The 20,187-nt window shown below is 45.8% G+C and overlaps 1 protein-coding gene across 3 annotated transcripts in view; it reads left to right on the top strand.

Moving 5' to 3' along the window:
- The first annotated feature begins 18,854 nt into the window (after positions 1-18,854).
- Positions 18,855-20,187, top strand: part of PICALM (phosphatidylinositol binding clathrin assembly protein) — a 65,450-nt gene continuing 64,117 nt past the window's right edge. For 2 of the 3 annotated variants that reach the window (XM_082769243.1, XM_082769244.1), the window contains exon 1: positions 18,855-19,261. In XM_082769243.1, coding sequence (XP_082625369.1) covers positions 19,132-19,261 — 130 coding nt within the window. In that variant the 5' untranslated portion in view covers positions 18,855-19,131. The remainder of the gene's footprint in view (positions 19,262-20,187) is intronic. The other variant, XM_082769245.1, reaches the window with a different exon arrangement.

Genomic DNA, 20,187 nt, shown 5'->3' on the forward strand with positions numbered 1-20,187 from the left:
AGGACCCTGGGAATAGCTCATCCTGGGCACCTCATTAGTCATTAGCATTAGTCAGTAGATAGGTTTCCAACAGTGACTGAAGGTGGATATTAAATGTAAGCAGCCCAAATTAAGTGATGTTAGGCTGGGGGCTTTTGTCTGAAGAGTTGTTTAAATGGCATAAAATTGGCCCATTACATATATGTAACTATTTCATATGGAGCACTGCACATATTAATACCGTAAGTAAACCTATAACAGTAAATTCTCTTTCAGCTACAAGGGTGCAGCAGTTTGTGTTGGCTGCCCTAGTCCCTAGCGGAGAGAGCTGGAGGAGGGAAGGACAAAGCTGAGAAAGGAGAGCAGAGATGAAGAAAATGTCTTCATGTCTCCGCTGGCTTTTATTTGAGTATTGTCTTTACTGCCTGTTCTTCATCCCACAAAAACTTCACGTCACTGTGCCCTCACCAAGAGCTGCAATGAACCTAATATCGAACCTAAATCACACAGGGGCTGAGAACTCCCCAAAGTCTTGTGACGGTTCCTACTGGACCCAGAACACTAGACAAAATCTTTAGGTCACTCTTTGTTGCTTTGTCCAGTGCAAGAGTATGAGGCCATCAGGTGAAACTAACAGAGGCCAAGTGGGGTACAAGCAGGGAGACATGGTTCTTCTTGCCCCTTTTGTCTGTTTTAGGGATAGGGATTAGCCCGTCTCTGAAACAACTTGAAAGCCCTCCCTAAGAAATGAAAGAGGGAGAAGGAAAGAGAGGGGGGAGAAAAGGAGAAAAATCCTGGGGAGAGTGAATGGACAAAAGGCAAACAGAAGGCAATATAAGGTTAAAAATGTAAAAGTAAGGACGTGGAGCAGGGGAAAAAGCAAAAGACAGCACTCATAACTCTCCTAAGCTGCTGAAACAGGCCTGCTACTCTGTCCAGAAGGAGAATGGCAGAAGGAAGAACAGAAACAAACCCCATGGCCTTGGGGGTCTATCAAGTTTATTCCTCCAGTTAACCCAGCCAAGGCCAGAAGGAGGTAGATGAGGGGGGCCCACAATGTGGTGGGGTCTTAGTTGGGATGAGTGAAAATAAAAAGGTGAGGGGAAAAGTGCAGCCTTAGGAAGAGATCCTGGAGGAGCTGAAAGAGGGAATGCAGCCTGGAAAACTTGACATACATTTGTGCTAGGCCTCATCTTGCAACAAAAAAAAAAAAAAAAAAAAAAAAGGGATATGTCAAGAAACATGTAAAACTCTTCTATGAACATAGCTGTGTACACTGCTTGTGGCTTAATTTTCCACTTTGTGTCCACAGTGGTGACGGGAATTAGATCAGAATGTATGATCCTGAGGAGAAGAAGAAATCTCAGTCTGAGGAGTAACATCTTGGCTGATGATTCCCCTGGATACAGGAATTAAAGGCCCTGGGACACAAGAATGATGATGGATGCTCTTTATTTGACTTTTCAGCACAGCTTAGCACTGCTATCATTACAGTTTTGGTAGCGTGAGTAGTCAGAGATCATGACCATAGGACTGTCAGTGCTGTATAGACCAGCAGGCCTTAGCCCTTGTGTTCACAGTGAACACAGGAAAGAAAAAGAGACAATAAAAAAGACAGGGAGACTTTGAGAGAAAATGGTAGGCTAAGGAGGGAACACCTATCTGTCTTATCGGTGACATTTAGAAGACATCAATCACCTTGTTTTCTAAACTCTAAGCAAATTACAGAATGTCCTCGAGTTCAGAAGAACCACATATTTCTCTCTGCTCCTCTGGAATGACAGTGGTGGGTGAACCGAGTCTTAAACGGATGATGGATAGAGGCATCTTCCTCCTTTTCCGGAAACTGGAGTCATTACCGAGACAAAGCTGGCTGAAGAAAGGCTGGTTTGTGGCATAAATTTAAGTACAAGAACACATTTTTTTTTGCTAGGTACCAGCTGTTTTGGAGACTCGGTCAGATGATTTTAAGTATAGGAGTTTTTTATCTAGCATAGGATTCATAATTCTCTAGGGGCAGCCTATTCAGCTCCCCCGAGGAATGCCACGTCCTAGGGGTAAGAAGCAGATAGCTATCTATCACGGTGACATTCGCCTGCTAGGGTATATTCTTTCTATTAAGTTAGGGGCCCTGTTTTGGCCTCCTGTACTTAGATTACACATCTTGTTCACCGGGAGTCCGTCTTCACAAATGCATTCCAAATTCTGCTTGATTTAATCAGCATCATTTTCTCTTTCTTAATGGATTGGCTTTTCCCTCTGGGAGCCAGGAACACTCCAACTGCAGCAAGAGCCAGGAGGGCTCACTGGTGTCACAACAGAGCTTCCCCAGTCCTGCTCTTCAAGGTGTTGGCTCCCCAGTCCTGCTCTTCAAGGCGTTTGCTCCCCACTCCTTGGCTGGGGCTCCTCATCTCAAGGTCCACTTCAACTCACTGAAGCTTGCAGGAGGCCACGTCACTTCTTACAGCCACTTCACTGCTTCTGTAAATACAGAATATTCTGCCTTATAAACCCGGTGTCATTTACTGCCTGCTTCCCATCCCCACAGTGACCAGCTGCAACCTTCTTGTAGCAATGTTATTGTCTCAGACTGATGGAAAATTCATACCATCATGAATCCCTCTTGCCTCTTTTCATCCTCCCCAGGACCTCACAGAGACCTGCAAAGGCTGTAGCAGAGCTGTTTTCAACACTTTCCAGCTATGGTAGGGTTTATCCCAGACCTGCCCCCACATGCTGATGTTCCTTCCTCAATTTAATAAATCTGGCTCTTTTCCAAGCATGGAAACAAAGGAGAGAATATCACCTTCAGTCTCCGTGTCTTGGGTCCCCCACCAATAAAGGAGGGATGAACACACATTTGCACACCTCTGAGGGGTGCTGTGGGGGATTAATTAGTTAACAAAGCATTCTGTAATGGCTCTGAATGTTATAACGAAAAGTGTGAGCAGCACAGGGAAAAGGGATCACAGAGGCAAAGTGATGCTGAGCCTTATGGTAAGAGCCATTTTAAGAGAAGCAGCGCTGTGTTTGGAGCTCAGTCGTATCACTGATAAAAATGTTACGTTGAGGAAAGCAGGGGAAAGCCATCAGCTGCGGGAAGTGCCATGCACGCTGGCCTAGAGCTTTTTCTTTGCTCAGGAGGGAAATAGCTGGCTGCGGAGATGCAAGCAGAGCCCAGCTGACATGACTTCTGAGAGGCAGGCAGGTAGCAGGAAACCTGCTGCGCTGCTATTACACGGCACAAACGCTGTGCCTGGGCTGCCACCGGCTGCGCATGAGTCTGTGGGACTATGCAAAGGACATTAAAAAAGGCACTATCAGCGGCCCAGATCTTAAAACATCATGACTCAGGTTTCATTACCATGAAATTTGCTTAGAAGTCTCTACATTTCCTACAGGCAGCAATTGCGGCGAGGGGTTCCCCCTGCCTTCTGACTTCCGAGGCCTGGCTTTGTAAGTCCTTTCTTTGCAAACCTGAATGCCTTCCAAAGAAATAAACAAAAGCTGGATTTCTCCCACAACCACCCAAGGGCAGAAGCTTTAATGTAAAGTGCGGAGAATTATAAATGCCAACAGCAGAGCTAGCAGCTCGGTGAGGTACCCTTTGCTCCTGGCAAAGGTTTCCTCCAGGTGGCAGGTTTGGGCTCGGGTCCGTCCCCTTCTGATGGAGGGAAGGACACCTGCCACAGCACGACCCCACACACACGAAATCACCTCTATGCAGCAAGGACTGCTGCTCAGGTCTAAAGCCAGCAGAGATCCGTATCGATTTGCTGAGCTGGTGGCTTCAGAAATAGGTATGGCTTCTATCTGTCCGCACGTTTTTGAGTCAACGCCGTGGCTCGGTTGCTTTCCTGCTAGCTGAACAGCAATATCTACAGTGCCCAGAAATAGACTGAGGAGGAGAGGCACCCAATCAGCCTGAGAGCCAGAGAGCTTAGTCTGTTCCATAATTATGTTTTAAAATACTTGCAGTCACATCTGGGAAGCAAGGCAGGGCGTGTGTTTTCCTCTCCCCTCCTCCTCCTTCCCTTGTGAAAGGTATGGCTCTGCGATGCGCCGACCCAGGGCTAAGGTCATGTTTGCTTCGATCTGATAACAAATTGTATAATGAGAGCTGATCGGCATTCAAGAGAACAGTTGCTTGTTTTAACTTGCGGTTCATCATCCGAGGTGGAAACAAGGATTGCTTCTCTTCACGGACATGACAAGTGAAGGACAATCTGAAGGAGCCAAACTCCAGAGAACTGGTCCACACTGCAGCAACAACAAACCCCAGCTTTGAACAAAGCTTCCAGCTGCCTCTTGTACAGGAGATTTTGAAGGTTGTGAGATGGAGGGGACTTGAAACCCAGCAAGTCCCAGGATCTGTTCTTGCTCCTGCTACAGGCTTGCTCTGCAACTCTTCATTAGTTTCTCGAGAGGAACTGCAGAGTTCAGTCTTACTTAAAACAAATTCCACGGCGTATCACCTTAGGTGAGCTTCTGTACAGCGATAATAGTGTTTACTCCTTAACTTTACAAGGGGATGTTATTACAGCTGCAGCACTTTGACCATGTAAACACTACATTGTCATCATTTTCTCTCCTTCGCTCCGCTATGCCCAACAGGGGACTTTGAGATTTACAGTTCTCAGAGCCATCCTTCTTTCCTGGGTGTCAATGACATCGGGAAATCAGGCTCACCTGTGCCAAAAGCTTGTGGGTCAATTTAAAAGACAGCTGAGGCTTTGACTCCCCTTTGGAGCATGTTACTACAACAGTAGAAGAAAGAGTAGCCTGGTGAGAAGACATAGCTCAAGGATGGATTGTCTCCATGGGTACCAAAGGTGCTCAAAGAACCGTTTTGTTGGAAAAGCTGGCCCTCTGACATCACAGCTTCTTTATTTCAGGACCAATATTATCAACAAACCATTATTCCCTCCTTCAGGGACAGACTTCTACTGCAAATAAACATGCTTCAAGTTATGTCATCTCCAGAACTGTAACTCACATTTTGCTGTTTGTCATAAAAATGCTGTTTTCAACTCTAACATCTTAGCTGCATTTACCCTGTGACTACAAACTCTCTGCTGCAAGTTCAGGACTCCTATGAGAGTCCTGAACTTTTATACATCAGAGCAGAAACTCTGATGTATAAAACATTCCCTCTGTTAAAAGGTTGCTTAAGAGTTCTGTGTTTTGTATTTTTTCATAATGTTCCAAATTTTTCTTGCTATTTGAAACCCTCAAGAGCTTCAAAAGAAAATTTCTGTCTTTCGTCCTTAGCAGAGGTCCCATTGCCTTGCTTTGTCCATTTGAAGGGTTGAATTGTCACCATTAAAAAAAAAAAAGGGGGGGGGGGGGGGGGGAGAGAAAAGCAGTGGGGCACTCTGCTTCCCATTTGTTAAATACATAAATGAGATGATTGGCCACAAGGGACTGGGAAGGGAGGAGGGTTGGAAGATAAATCACAGTGGAAATTCAGTAATAGTATTTCTCTTCTAAAATAGCCTCCCAATAGTTTCAAAAGGCATTATTTATAGAGCACCACATGTAATAAGAGTTTAACAAGCAAGGCAGACAGCAGGCTTCGGTCCCAAAGCATGGTTCAATATTCAGTGAGCAGACGGCTGAAGCCTTCTTGCATGGTTTTTGCATCCCTGAGCTCATCCTGCCTGCACCTTCCCACCCTCATCACCTTGCTCCATGCCAGCATGCTTTGGAGCCACACAAATTGGATTAGAGAACTCTGATCCCACTGAAAAATGAACGCCGGGGGTATTTTTTGGCTAGATATGTTCCCAGGTCTGATTCAGAGGCACAAGATTTGTGCGCACAAGGGCTGTGGTGGGAGGAAGGGGTGGCCATGGTGGAATGAGGAATGTCACAGTGTCTGCTTAACCCACCAGCAGCGCCGACAGGCCCATTATTCACCTCGTCCTCTGATGTCCTCACCCCGGTGATGTGAGGGCAAGCTTCCCTTTGGACATGGTGAGTCATTCCCTTCGCTAAATGGAACTATTCATGGCGAAGAAAGCCTAAGGTTGTCCCCCATCCTTGTGATGCTTGTGGGAATCATGTTACCCATGTGAGAACCTCAGCATCTGCTTGGAAAGGTCAACTTAGCTTGAAACCCTCCTGGTTGTAGAGGCAAGCATGAAAGTCAGAGACCAACAGCTCAAAAAGCTGAAAGCAAAGGGAATCTCACGCCCCTAGCAGCAAAAACGCAATGACTCCTTAGCCTCTTTGTTGAATTTTTTCCCAGATCTGGTTTCTCGCTGGAGGTTTGGGATGCACGGCATGCTACCACATACGTGACTAAGGACCCAGCCTCCTGGCTCTTCTCAAAACACAAAGAGCTCAGCATGAGCAGATTTCTGAGCACAGATATCACACCAGGGCTCTGACAGGGCTGCATGGGATGGAGACAGAAGGATGGGTAGGATTTGACAACTAGGTGACAGAAACGGGCTGTTCCATCCTTGCTATGCCAAATGTGTTGCTTTAATTTATTCTATCATTATTATTATTATTAGCTATAGCTGTTTGCAGTTTGTTAAGGGAAAAGCAGCTTTCAGTGGAAGTTACTTTAAGAAAGATGTCTCAAGAGGAGAGCAGCAGATTAGAGATCAGGATTAGGAGCACATGAAGACCAAGGAGCAAGAAATTTTGGTAGGAGGGTAAGCAGGGGAGAGGGGAGGAAGAGGAAGGCATGGGGAGGAAGAGAAAGGCTCAGGGAGTGAGGATGAGGTGGAAGAAATGTCAGGATGGAGACAGACGACCTAAGGGTGCATTTACACCAGACAGTTGCTGTAAACACCTCGAGTGCTCCAGCTCAGCAATGCATCCCATTACCCCACCTACCTGCTTAGCAGGCTGCTATGGTGTGCTCCGTAGGTGTAACCTGAATGGCATTGGCCTCGCAAAGGAAAACAAAGACCTACAACAAGGTGCAGGAGGAGAGGGGAGAGCAAAGGAAGCCACTTAAAGCTGGCGAGAAGAAAATAGCTGGCTGAGCAGATAAGAGAGAGGGATTTTATGGCTGGTTTACCTAGATTGTGGGGAAGAGGAGAGAGTTGGGGTGGCTCAGGAAAATTTGTTTTTACTGAATTTCTTATGCATTGGCCACCCAGGGATTACAGCAAGAAACTCACACGTTCCACCCAATGGGACTTTTTAATTAAACAGAGGGTTGCTTCGGCATGATGCTGGGCAAGCTTCGGTTGCAGTCATCAAAGCTGCTTCTGTTCCTGTGCTACAGCAAATGCCCTTGCAGCCTCCTGGGGCCAGGAGAAGTGGCAGAGCAGTTCCAAGGCACAGCATGTGACTCCTGAGACTTGTGTCCTGCGTGAGATCAAAGTTGTGTCGAAAGCCCTGTGCTCATGGGAAATCCTTTTCATAATTAACATTTATATAACGACTCGTTTACTGGCCAAACACATGTTTACATTCCTCCACTGTGTTTTTTTTCTAAGAGACGGGGCTGGCCAGAGGTTTTTGCGGCGTGCTGGAAATAGGTCTGTGTTTTCAGCTCTGCTCCTTATACCCACGAGATGTTTTGTAAGCCTCTAAGGGGACAAATGCTCCCACACATCCCTTTGCCTACCAAAGAACCTGGATGCATTTTGTTGAGCATGTACATCAGGGAGGGGTGATCACCTTTGGGGTGATGAGCCATCCTACCACCTCTCACCAATGGGATATGGGATTGGGGTAGAAAAGCAGTCTGAGGACCTTCAATGAAGGGTACCTCACAAGTGTCTGTCAGCTAAGCAGCTCTGTAGACAGCGTTGCAAACTGAATCAATGGATCTGTCTTGAGGAAGGGTAGGATTTCTGCCTCACCTTCAGGCCTTCGGGGCCCCTCTTGTCTTTGTGCTTCCCATCTTGGTGTTCCTTGTCTGTAAAATAGGCTACAACAATCTTCACCCACTGAGACTATCAGATACATCTTCTAGTCTGTGTGACGTGTATAATCACCAAAGTCTTAAAAGGTGGAAGCTAATACATGAATTTGATGTGGTCCAGTTGGCTTCTGCTTCCAGGTTCTCCCCAGTCTGGCTCACAGCCCCAGAGCTGCCTACATGAATTAATTTCAGCCACTATCACAACCCCACTCAGGACTGCTACAGCGTCATGGAGGATCAGAAAAGTGAATTTGGGAACTGTTGCCTAAGAGCGCTCATGTTCTACTGCAGTTTCTGAAGGCCAATTTTTAAGAAGCAAACCATCTGTGCAGGGGAAAGTCAGTCCCGTGAAATGATGAGCTGTCCTTTCTAGGAAACAAAATACCGTGGATTAGAGAAGCACAGAAAAATATGTCTCTGTGACGCAATCTGTAAAAGTTCTTCAGGTAACTGTTTCTTCCAAAACTGTGAAATGTCACATCTGGGAATGAGGCAGTCTTCACCATTACATTCCTGAAAAAAAAATGGTAAGCATTTCTAAAGGCAGAAAAGGCCAGTAAATAGTACATTTCTTAGCTGGCTGTCTGCACATTGCCTTCTAGTATAGGGGCCAGAGTTGTTTCCATATTGAATTGGGCTCTCTGTGGAGAAGTGAATGATGAGAGTAGCTGCCACATGCACTAATTTATTGCGTACCCTTCATAACCTTCCTGGCAGGAATTTAAATTAAAAGTTTTAAAAAAGTAAACTTTCACAGAGGATAACAATGCCCCTTCTAAAGGGTAATTTCTTTGGATTCAGTCCTTACAGCTTCATGAAGAATTGGTTTTACCTTTCTGTAACAGGGCTTGTTTGAAGCCCACACCCAATTTCATCAAGGGTTTTCTTACTGAACTTTCAACATAAGAGCCCTTCATAGTTTTTCATGACTCTTGAGAGTATCTCCATTTAAGGACTTGGCTTTGAGAATGACAAAGTCGCAAAGGCTTTGCATCCCTTAGAAATCTGCCCTTAAATTTGCACAAGAAAGTAGCTGCTTAGTTAGACGCTGCAGTTCCATCATGCAAAGGCCAGGACTACATCTTAGGCCAGACATTGTAAACACTAATAAGTGTTTACTCCATTGATATTTGCTCCTGTTTAATAAACAACTTATCCCCTGTTAATATTATACAGCTAACCTCATGGAAACCTGTCTGAAGCAACTGGGCATGCAGAAATCAAAAGCAGTGGCTTTTAACGTCCAAACATTTGAAATTGCTCATTCCAGTTGAAACACTCTGTGATTTCAGTCTGCGATAAGAGACCCGATTCCCAAACCAACAGAACTGTTCCCAGTGGATGGTGTCCCTCTGTGTCAGTAAGAATGCCAGGATTTGGCAAAAGTCGCTTACTGATTTCAGTACATAAGTAGTTTTCCTCAAGTTTTTCATATCACTGCTAATCACTTTCTCTAGATTTTGTTTCTTTCAGTAGCCCACAAGCTTTGAAACTGTGCTCTTCTGTTCTGTGAAAATATGTGGCCTAATCTTTGGTAAACCAACATATTTGATTTAGTTGAATATGTTTTAAAAACATTTTGGGTTAGTGTAGTTAGTTCATCTGCCAAGTATTACATTTTTTTGTTCCCCACAAAATCAGGACAAACTGTACGGCTCCTGCTGTGTCCGAAGCCGATTTGGCCAACTTTCAGCTACGCTAATTAAAGAATACAGCTGTCCTATTTTTAACTAATTTTACAATACTACAGATACACTGCTGGCAACTTCACTTGTTTTGATGCAAAATTAGTTAATTGTGCAAAAAGTTCAGCAGTTTGTTTTCTGTCATTCACTTTAGCATCCCTGCACGGAACCACACATAAAGCTAGGAGGTGCCAAACAAGTACAAAGATCTATCAAATCCAGTTTCAGGATAAGACTTAAGGATATAGGTTTGCATAAATGTCAGTAAACAGAATGTGATGGAAGAGAGGAGAGAGTAAAATAAATAAATAAAGACAACACCAAGGTTTAAAAACCTTTTCTGGACAAAACTTACCATGGTACCCAAAAATTCTGTTTTGAAAAGAATGTTTCTGATGTTTACACTTTGTTTAACCATTTTTTTAAATTACTCACTAAATAAAGTTTATTAGCATTCAGCACTCCAGTTGTCATACTTTGAAATATTCCAGACCTTAAAATACGAGTGATATAATGTCCCGAGCGTGAAATGGTTTTCTTAATTTGAAAATAAAAGCATTAAGGTCAGGCAGGCACTAAATTTGCAGTACCCACTCCCTACTTTTCACCTACACGGTTTATTTTTACACCGCATTGGTATTGCTGACCATACTCTTAGCTTACAGGAACAAAACCTATTCTGTTTGAAGTCAGTGGGCATTTTGCCACAGATTCAATAGGAACAGAATCTGGCATCTGAAAGCATAACTGCATGTGATGAAATATGGACCTGCGAAGTATTTGATTTGTGGTTTTACCTGCCTACACTGCTCTGCTTTCCTTACAGCTGTTCTTAGTTAAATGTTCTTTTATGCATCTGATCTTTCAGATCAACAAAATGTTGCACAAAACAACTTATCTTCTCCCATTTCCTCCAAGTGGGTTACATAACCTGAATCGGTTCGATGCATCTGATACTCATTTTTGCCCTTTCTCTTTTGCTGTTTTTTGGGGGGTTGTGAGGGCTGAAAAACACAGGTACACAGAATGTTCAGCAGTATTGCTTTTGTAGTTCTTCCTAAATCTCGGTTGCTGCTGCAATGCATGAAATCTTTAGTAATGAACAGGCTCCTGGAGAATGTTAAAAGCGAACACTGATACATGGAGGGCTACTCTTGAACTTGAGAGTATCCCAGGGCAATTTGAGAGGCTATAATCCTTTCTTTTGGATCATTATTCCTTCTTTATTGCTACAGTAGCAAGCACTGCCAACATGTCTGGCTTTCCAAAGAAAAGGGACACTGTATGAAAAGACAAGGGAGGGCTTAATTGATAACCAAAAGCACAAAATGGTCCAAAGAGAGGAGCTGGATAGGTGGATGTGTTAATGAGATAGGGATCCTCCTTGCTCTTGTGTTCAGATAAAAATGATAAAAATGACCAGTAAAGATTCCTGTGATTTTGTGATCTGTGGGAACTGAATTTGCTGGCCTGCCACCGGCAGCCAGCCAGAGGTTCACATCACACAGCTTCCAACAGAGTAGGCATCTTCTGATTTGAAGTCACAGAAGACTGCTGCCAGATTCACTCATGGCCTCAAACTGATACAGATTTACTGGTTGATTACCCAGGGAATTTTAGTTTCGCTGCTGCCCCGGTCCCACTTCTCAGTTGCAGTGTTGGCAACTCACTTGTTCCCAGCATAAGCCCTCATCTTCTCTCTGGTACCTCAAGCTGTGGGGAGCAGAAGGGAAGGCACAACTTGAGGCAGAACCAGGACTATGCATTCTTCTGAGTTTCTCCCTCCACCGCATCATTCTCCTGAGGCCTACAGAAAGGTGGCTGCCTGTCATGGGTTTGTGAAGGAATTGTGGGGTTTCCACCACTGGCCAAAGGCCAAGAAGGTCAATGCCATCCTGGCCTACATCAGAAGTGGTGTGGCCAGCAGCACAAGAAATGTGGTTGTCCCTTCACATGTGGCACCGGTGGGATTGCACCTTGAGCGCTGCTTTCAGTTTTGGGCCCCTCACCTCAAGAAGGACGTGAAGTTGATCAAGCGTGTGCAGGGAAGTTCAATGAAGCTGGTGAAGGGACTGAAAAATGAGAGTTATGAGGAGCTGCTGAAGGAACTGGGGCTGTTCAGTCTGGAGAAAAGGATGATCAGGTAACTGTTCTCTACAGTTACCTGAGAGGAGGCTGCAGCAAGGAGGCTGTTGGTCTCTTTTCTCAGGTGCCAAGGGATTGAATGCAATGAAGCAGCCTCAGGTTATGCCAGGGGAGTTTTAGATTGGATATTAGGAAGAATTTCTTCATGGAGAACATAGTCAAGCATTGGAGCAGGCTGCCTAGGGAAGTGGTGGAGTCCCCATCCTTGGATGTCTTATAAGAGCACTAGGAACATTATAATGCTTATAATGGCACTAGGAACATGGTTTAGTGATGGGATGCAGTAGGCCAGGTTGATGGTTGATCTTGAAGGTCTTTTCCAACCAAAACGACATGATGGTTGTTCTGTGTTTCTATGATTCGTTCACATCTGGCCTGCATCTGTCCCTGGCCTCGGTGGAGGAAACAAGCAGAACATATAATCCGATTACTTCTGGACAGGGGTCATGGCTGAAGCACATTATCAAGACAAGCTTGCACTGCTGCTGCTCAGGAAGTATTGCTTTTTGGGCTTTGAGAAATAAAACTAGGAAACGCAGGATGACAGAGAAGGCAAGAACAGTCACCCCTGTATTAACTTGTAATTCTTTGCTTCTCAGATCATAAAAAACAAAGCAACTTAAACATCCAGTTCATTTCTTCCTTTATGCATTTCCTTCATTCCACTGAAAGGAAAGCACTCCCATTTATGTGCTTGTGTGTACTGGAATGAATTAGGACAAACCCTCTATCGATTTTACGATTCTGAATAGCTTATACCCCATCAGGATGTCGAGAGGCATTTAGTTCGTGTCCTTTTCAGTACAGCACTTTGATTTAATCAGCGTGAAGCCTGCCCATGTGGAAATGCAGCCACTGACTCCAGAAGCATAGAACCAAATGCTGATAGCCTGCCTCACCCCAGTAGGCAAGATGCAGATCTCACACAAAGACCAGGTGGTGGGACCTACCTAGACAAGACTCAAAACCAACTCGTTGGCATAAATGGGCTTATTCATTTGAGGAAGACAACCAGGATTTACTTTTGCTGTGCAGGCCTGGACCTGAGAATACTTTCACACATAGGTTTTCTTCTGGGTGAGAAGCCCCATTCAAGTCGGCATTGGCAGGGCTGGACCCAGCTATTTACTCTGCAGCGTTGGCATTGCCAGCATCAACATTTTTGTTTCAGCTCCACATCAAAATTCATGTGGGTGTAAAGCTTTCCCAGACATAGAGCACGAGCACATGAGCCTCAAAATTAATGAGGGAATCTATTAAGCGCTGCTGCACGTATGTGTGTGCAAGAGTGTGACCATAAGTACTAATTATAGCTTGGCAGCAGGTTGAAGTGGCTGTTCCATTCATACCCTGCATTTTCATTTCCTTATAACTCTCCTTAAAACTATTCCTTTGGGGCTGAAGAGTCTTATGCTTGCTTTTGGCTCAGAGGTGACTGAAGAAAATGATAGGAGCCGCTTCCGAGTTACATGAGCCTGAAAGGAATGCGGCTCCTCCTGCACTCGCCCTGCTGGCTTGGGGCTTGTGAACTGGCAGGGGAGTGAAACGAATGACAGTGCTCTCTCAGAAGTGCCCAGGGAAGGATTCTTATCAAATGCTATCTCCTGCCAAGTCGCATGAACACTGCCAGCCTGGAATGATGATGAGAAGAGTATTTGGCAGCATGGCCTCAGCTTTTCAACACGAAATTACAGGGAAGGGATGGAGACAATGTCACTAGCTGGGACCAGGCCACTTGTTTTTCCTGTATGAAATAAGTCCCCATAAATTTAGGGAAGTTTATCAGTGCACCTATCACTCTGGTAAGGCTGTGTTGCAAGGCTTGTTTTCCCCTTGGAGCATCCAAGTGAGTTGCTGTGAGATGCCCACCGCCCAGAAGGGATGTGTGAAACAAAAAAAAAGACTTCAGGAAGGAGCAGCAGGAGTGCATTAGGAATGCTTGCTGCTGGGCAGCGCATTGTAGACACAGAGGACAGCACACCTCTCAGTATTCAGAGGTGTCAGTGTTTGACACTTCCACTGGAGAGTGCGAACAAAATGTAGGGCAGCTTGTTTCCTCTCTATCTCACACTCTGAAAGGCATTTGTTACATGCATTTGTCTTGCAGGTAGCCTTCCTGGTTTTGAAGGCATTTGCTTAGAGTGTTAATGACACGATTGGTTTTGCAATGTGTTAAGGCTGATGCCATGGCAAGGAGAGAAGGGTGTTGTAACACACAACAGAGTTCAGAAGCATCGTATTTGTTTTTCAGCTCTAGATTTGCACATTACATGGGAGCTCTGGCTCAGATATCCTGCTCCTAAGTGAACAAGGTAAAATTAGTTCTGATCATTCCCCTCCTGTGATCCAATACTGACTCGCTTTTCTCCCTTTCTACCTGTTTTTCCCATGTCAAAGTTATGTTAGCTCTTGGGCAGCTGCTTTCTTCCTTAACAAAATCTTCCTTTTGGGGAATAGAATAGCAAAAGACATTGATGACTAGTTAGCTGGAGCTGCACAAGGAGGTGGCACCAGCTCCAGAGCTCCAAAAAGCATGTATGAGGAAGGATGTTGGCTCTTGGTCTTACACAGAGAGGCACAAAAGAGGAAATGTGAGAGCAATGAAAGAAATATCAAAGCTGGCACCATTTCCAGAAGGACGGAAGAGAAGCAAAAAAGAGTTGTCAGATTCAACACGGACTTGACGAAGTTGGCTTTGTCTGCAAGGACAAGAGGTTTGAACTAGATGTGAGGTGCTGTGAGAGGAATGCAGAGTAATGGGTAATTTCAGCAGGAACATTTTGGATAGGCTCAAGGGTGGTATTGAGATAGCAGAGAATGATGTATTTGAAGCAGGAATGAATAGAGCATGGAATAACAATCACTAGGACTGAGAGGAAGGAGCTGAGTACTTAAAATCTGAGGGATCAGAAACACAATTTCATATGAACTGGATATAAGAGAAACAAAAATAAAAGCTGGTGGGCCGTCACGTTATGTGTGGACAACAGAAATGTTGTGGGTGTAAACCGTCACATTTGGAGCAGTGGAAAGAGTATAAATTTCACACTATTCGAGCAGTCCTCAATGGCCATGCCTCCTCCTCCCCCTGAATGTGATCTGGCCACTTTGCATACCTCTGCTGGCTGCCTGATCATGTTGGCAGCACGAACGAGTAACGAGAACCACATGCCTGGGCTACTCCATTTCATTTTGCCATTAAGAAGTGTCACTTTGACCATAACCTTTCTACATCACAGTTTCTCAGAAATATGTTTATCTTCCTCTGAGAGGTGTTACAAATGTGAGTTAATTATTGTCCATAAAACTCTTCGATGAAGTTGCTATGGTGACACAAATTATATTGAATTTTTATTATAGTCAAGACGGAGTGTTACTCTAGATGTCTTTCACAGAAAAGCAACATTGGGAAATCTTTGCCAAACTCTTTGAAAATGGTTTCGAGATTATTATGCTGTAGTTAAATGAGCAGCACTCTGCTAGGTCAGGCAAAATCAGGCTGTTTGAAAGTGCATCAATAACCTTAGGCTGTATTAATAAACCACCTTCATTAGGGAAGGCCGTATAAAGTCAGTGAGTTGTCTGGTTCTAGATGATCAGCTGCTCTGGAGTTTCCCAGAGGTGCACTAGAAATGAACCATGATAGGCATATGTCACACCCAGCTACATTTGACAAGCCAAAGAGCTGGTATTTTCCATTTTCTACAGTCTGTTCTTTCCTACTATCTTCTACCTCTAACTCAAACATGCTAAATTACTGGGCTGGCATCTCCCTTTCCTTAAAAGTTGGGGAAAATACTGCAATGTTTAACAGCAGATGAATCTATTGTGACCCTTGAAATGGGTCATAGGAAATGTTTAGATTGTAGCATGTTTCCAAATAATTTATAAAACACTGAAACAGCATTTCCTGATCATATTTAGGTGGCTTCACTGCCTCTGTTTTTCCTCCCCATTGCTTCCTCAACTCTTCACTGTCACTCTTAACCTTCCCCCTCAGCCGTTCCAACCTGGCTCCATTGAACCAGCCCCATTTCAGTTTTTTTTTTGCCTCTGCAAGTTTTATTCATCAGCCCCTTTCACTTCCCAGATTATGGTTGTTGATTTTTGTTGTTGCTGCTGATGATATGCCCTCAAAGTCTTAGCATGAACCTGCTACAGTTTATAAGTACATGCACAGCTCTGTGCCTTACAAGGTTTGTGCCCATGAAGGGCTGATTTCTAAAAGATCTGAAATTCAGCCAAAACACCTCTTTTAAATCTGAAGCTACACCCAATTAATAATGCCCCTCAAACCACAGCTTTCCTAATAGCTTGCCGAGCATTTGCAAGAGTATGAAGTGTGGAGGAAAGCGTGGATGCCAGCAGCTCTGTGAGCATTAAAGCACGCAGTTGGACTGCAGACATTACAGCGTGGCAGGCACCACACAGAGCAGAAACGACACTGTTGCAAGAAAGTGATATACATAATAAATTACAGAGGTCACACTGAGGCAAGAGTTTCAGCACTGCACAGTACACACTGGGAGAAACAGCCCTGTCAGCTTGCCCGTCCTTTCAGGGTAGCTGGATGCCAGTGAATTACTGACACTTTGGGGAGCTTGTGAATGCAAGATGCAGCATTTTCGCAGGAGCTGGATGCAGACGCTGGAAGACCTCTTCACAAGAGAAAAGAATGTTGTTTAGGTTTGCCACTTCACTAAATATAGGACTCATATCTTTGGATTAGTTTCTCTTCAAATGTGTACTCCTTTCTTCTTTAATTCTCAAGCACACCCAGACACACAAACAAAAACAAATGAGTTATAAACTAATCAAACTTGTTTTCTTCAGGTTGGAAAGGAAAAGAGATTAGTATTTTGATTTCAATTTCCAAATCTTTGGGAGGTGCTCAGATATTATCTAACACAGTGCTTCAAGCTCCTCGCTATAATGGTATCAAGTGCCTCCCAAGCAAATAAAAAGCAACAAACAAATTAAAAAAAAAGTCCTCCCAACACTTCTGTGTCTTGTTTCTTCTTAAGAACAACAACAACAACAACAACAAAGAGTAGAATTTTTAACTGAGTGGGGTTAAACTGTGAGATTTCAGTGCAAACGAAGAGCTGCTGTAAGTCAGGCTAAATTTATTTTTGGTTTTGGACCTTTAAGACAGAGGTCACTTTTTGTCCCCTTAGGAATGAGATATTTTGTCCAAATCTGGTCTCAGTAACTCCCACAGTCACAAGCATCCTCTGTTTGGATAGTTTCACTGTTCCTGGAGAAAGCAACGGGCATAATCAGACAAGAATTGATGGAGCCCAAATTTCTTAGGCCAATTCCATGGAACTCTCCCAAGTAGCAAGCAGAGCTCTTGAAGGGGGGGTGTTGAAATCCTGGTCCTAGCTGAAGTTAGCATGAAAAATATAAACAGTGTCAACATTATTGTAATCTCTGATTTACGATATAATTTGAAAACAATACAAAAAGATGATGTGTTCACAGCGATATGTGCTGCTGTATCAATAGCCCATAGCACTCTTAGTATTTTCATTGTGTGAAGCTTTGTTACAGCAGTCTTATCTCAGAGTCTGCTGTCATATACACATCAGTGATATTTTTTCCCCAGCATTGGTATTTGGGACTCCAGAAACAGTTCAGAAGGAGCCAAAAAGTGCAGACATGACAATATCTTCAAATGCAAACATGACAGTATCTTCAAAGAGCCTGGCACTACCAAGGAAGAAAGTCCTATGCATGCAAGCACGCTTTCCACATAGACAGCAATGGCATTATTTGGGTCCAGCTTTCACCAGATGTCCTTCATCTGACACTGATTTTCATTACGCATTATAAAGAGATAATCCTACTTATATGCCCTGTCAGGCAGACGGAGCTGAGCATCGTTTGTATACTGCTTCTGTTTAAGTTGCCTCATAAATACTTCAGTGGCTTCACGGAGCAGTGACAGTTCCAAGAAGGCTCATCGGGAGGCACTTGTAGGAGAGGAAGAACATTTGCCTGCCGGAATCCTGTAGTTTTGCTGTGTTATTCGCTGCAGGATGCTTGGGAAGGAGAGGAGCACCCTGTCGGGACACGTAATGAATGCTGCAGACACTTGGGTGGCTGTGATGGCAATTTGGCAACGCACGGGGTAATGACTGGAGTAGCTGCTGGACGTGGTGCTTAGGGACATGGCTTAGTGGGTGGCGTTGGTAGTAGGGGCATGCTTGGACCAGATGACCTTGGAGGTCTTTTCCAACCCTAATGATTCTGTGATCGTCCACCCGTCTATAAGGGTCACATAGGTTCCAGGCCTACAGGAGGCACCTTAAGGGACAGGTAGCAAACTTTATGAAGGAAATCACCACACAGCTTTGCACAAAACCCCAACAAGCCACCGAGTAAATCCAAGAGCCCCGAGAAACATGAGCTGAGTAGTAAACCAGGGGGAGGTTGCTCACGAAAGATCTGAAAACCACATTATTTAATTATTAAAATGGTGTGCGTTTGAGAATTCTATTTATTTATTTATTTATTTATTAACATTTGCTATGGTGTACATCTGAGAACTTTTTGGCAGGCTTTCAGGTAGCTCCGAGGAGAGAGGTGAAGGCAGCTCCCAACTCCTCACAGCTGCTGAAAGGTTTTTTTTTTTTTTTCTTGAATTTTTCATTGCCCAAGGTGACACCGAAGGACTTTCTACCGAGCTGAGGGAGGCGAAAACTTTATTTTGGGCAACTCGCCTCACATTTTAAACTCCCCTAAAAGAGGTGGGGTGGGGGAGGTCTAATGGGGAAAGGGAGCCCAAAAGCGAGCCCACCCGTCTGATGGGAATGGGAAGGGGGGCACAGACGTCCCTATAGAGTTTTGGGGGGGGGGATTGTGCCCCAGAAATGGGGGGTCTTTGGCCGTCCCTATGGGCTGAGGGGGGGAATTGGGGAGGGGGGGGCTAAGGGGGTCCCCTCAGAGGAGGGGGGGGGGGTTGTACCACGTGACCCCGCCCCCTCCCCGTTACCGCGCTTGGAAGCGGGCGGGCGGGAGGTGAGGGGAGAGAAGGGGGGGGCTGAGGGGAGGGGGGGGCGTGTCACGTGGGCGGGGCGCCGCGTCACGTGCCGGGGGCGGCTCCCGCCTTGAGGCCCTGAGGAGGAGCCGCCGCCATTTTGCTGCGGCGCCCGGCCCGCGTCCCCCCCTTGTCCTGGCCCCGGGCACGGCGGAAGGCGGCAGGGGGAGGGGGGCGGGAGGAGGAGGAGGAAGAGGAGGGAGGAGGAGGGCTCCGTGCTCGGGTGACAGGCCCGTCCCTGAGGGCGGAGCGGCGGGGTGAGGGCTCCCCGGCGCAGCTCCGTTCTCCCCCCCCCTCCCCCCCGGCCCGGCCCCTGTGAGGGGAGGCAGCGGAGCCGCCGCTCGGTCCCAGCGCCGCCAGCTCCCCCCCCCCACCCCGTTCCCTCCACCATGTCCGGCCAAAGCCTCACCGACCGCATCACGGCGGCTCAGCACAGCGTGACCGGCTCGGCCGTCTCGAAAACCGTCTGCAAGGCCACGACCCACGAGGTGATGGGGCCCAAGAAGAAGCACCTGGACTGTGAGTATCCGTTGGGGGGGGGGGGCTGAGGGGCTGCCCGGCCTCCTCGGGCACGGGGAGACCGCTGTGGGGCTGCCTCCCTCCTTCCCCCGGCCTCACGGGGACGGGCAGCCTCGCTGGGTGGAGGAGCCCGGTGTATTTCGCTATAGGACGTGCCCCGGGGGGGTTAGGAGCGAGGACGTGGCGATGGAGTGCCGGAGAGAGGCTGCTCAGGGTGTGTGTACTCTGATCGAGGGGCCCTGTTGGCTTTTTTTCGTGCACAGGACCCCGGGCAGTGCGAGCTTTGCCCCGTACCCCTTGGAGAACCGACCGGGGAATGGGCTGTGGTTTCCCTGCTAATTGGTCTCATTCGTCTTCTGCTTCCCCTGTTCTGTGGAGGAGATGCGGGAGTTTCAAGAAGGAATAGCTGATCTTAATTCTTTCCAAAATAGTCTGCTAGTGGAAAAAAAAAAAACCTGCTTTTCTGCTGTTCTTACAACCATTCCCTGTATTCTTTGACGTGAAATGAGTGCTTGAGGGACTAATCTGTCTCTGTAAGGCAGTTCTTCTTAGTCTTATCCTTTCTAGCCCATCTCCTTCTCAGGGGAAGATGGGCCTAAGAGGACTTCAGACCTTCAGTACCTGAGCTGAACATCCCATACAGGGATAGGCTGTTTTACAGCTTCTAGTAAAATGCTTCCAGAGTGGGAAGGCTTAAAAGGTATCCTCTCAATTCTGTGCCATTCAGGTGATTGGGAAGAGAATGATGAGAACTGAAGTTCATATTAGTCAGTCTTCCACTGAGGTGGAAGTCATCTGTAGTCATAGGACTATGGTTTGAATATACTTGACTGCATCGCATCTATTTATTCTAGGCCCTTTAAGGACTCTCCCTCACCCCCCACCTATAAAGGAGGATACTGGAGAGGGTCCTGTGGATATACACG

This window comes from Aythya marila, assembly GCF_965140915.1.
Source record: "Aythya marila genome assembly, chromosome: 1".
Lineage (NCBI taxonomy): Eukaryota > Metazoa > Chordata > Aves > Anseriformes > Anatidae > Aythya > Aythya marila.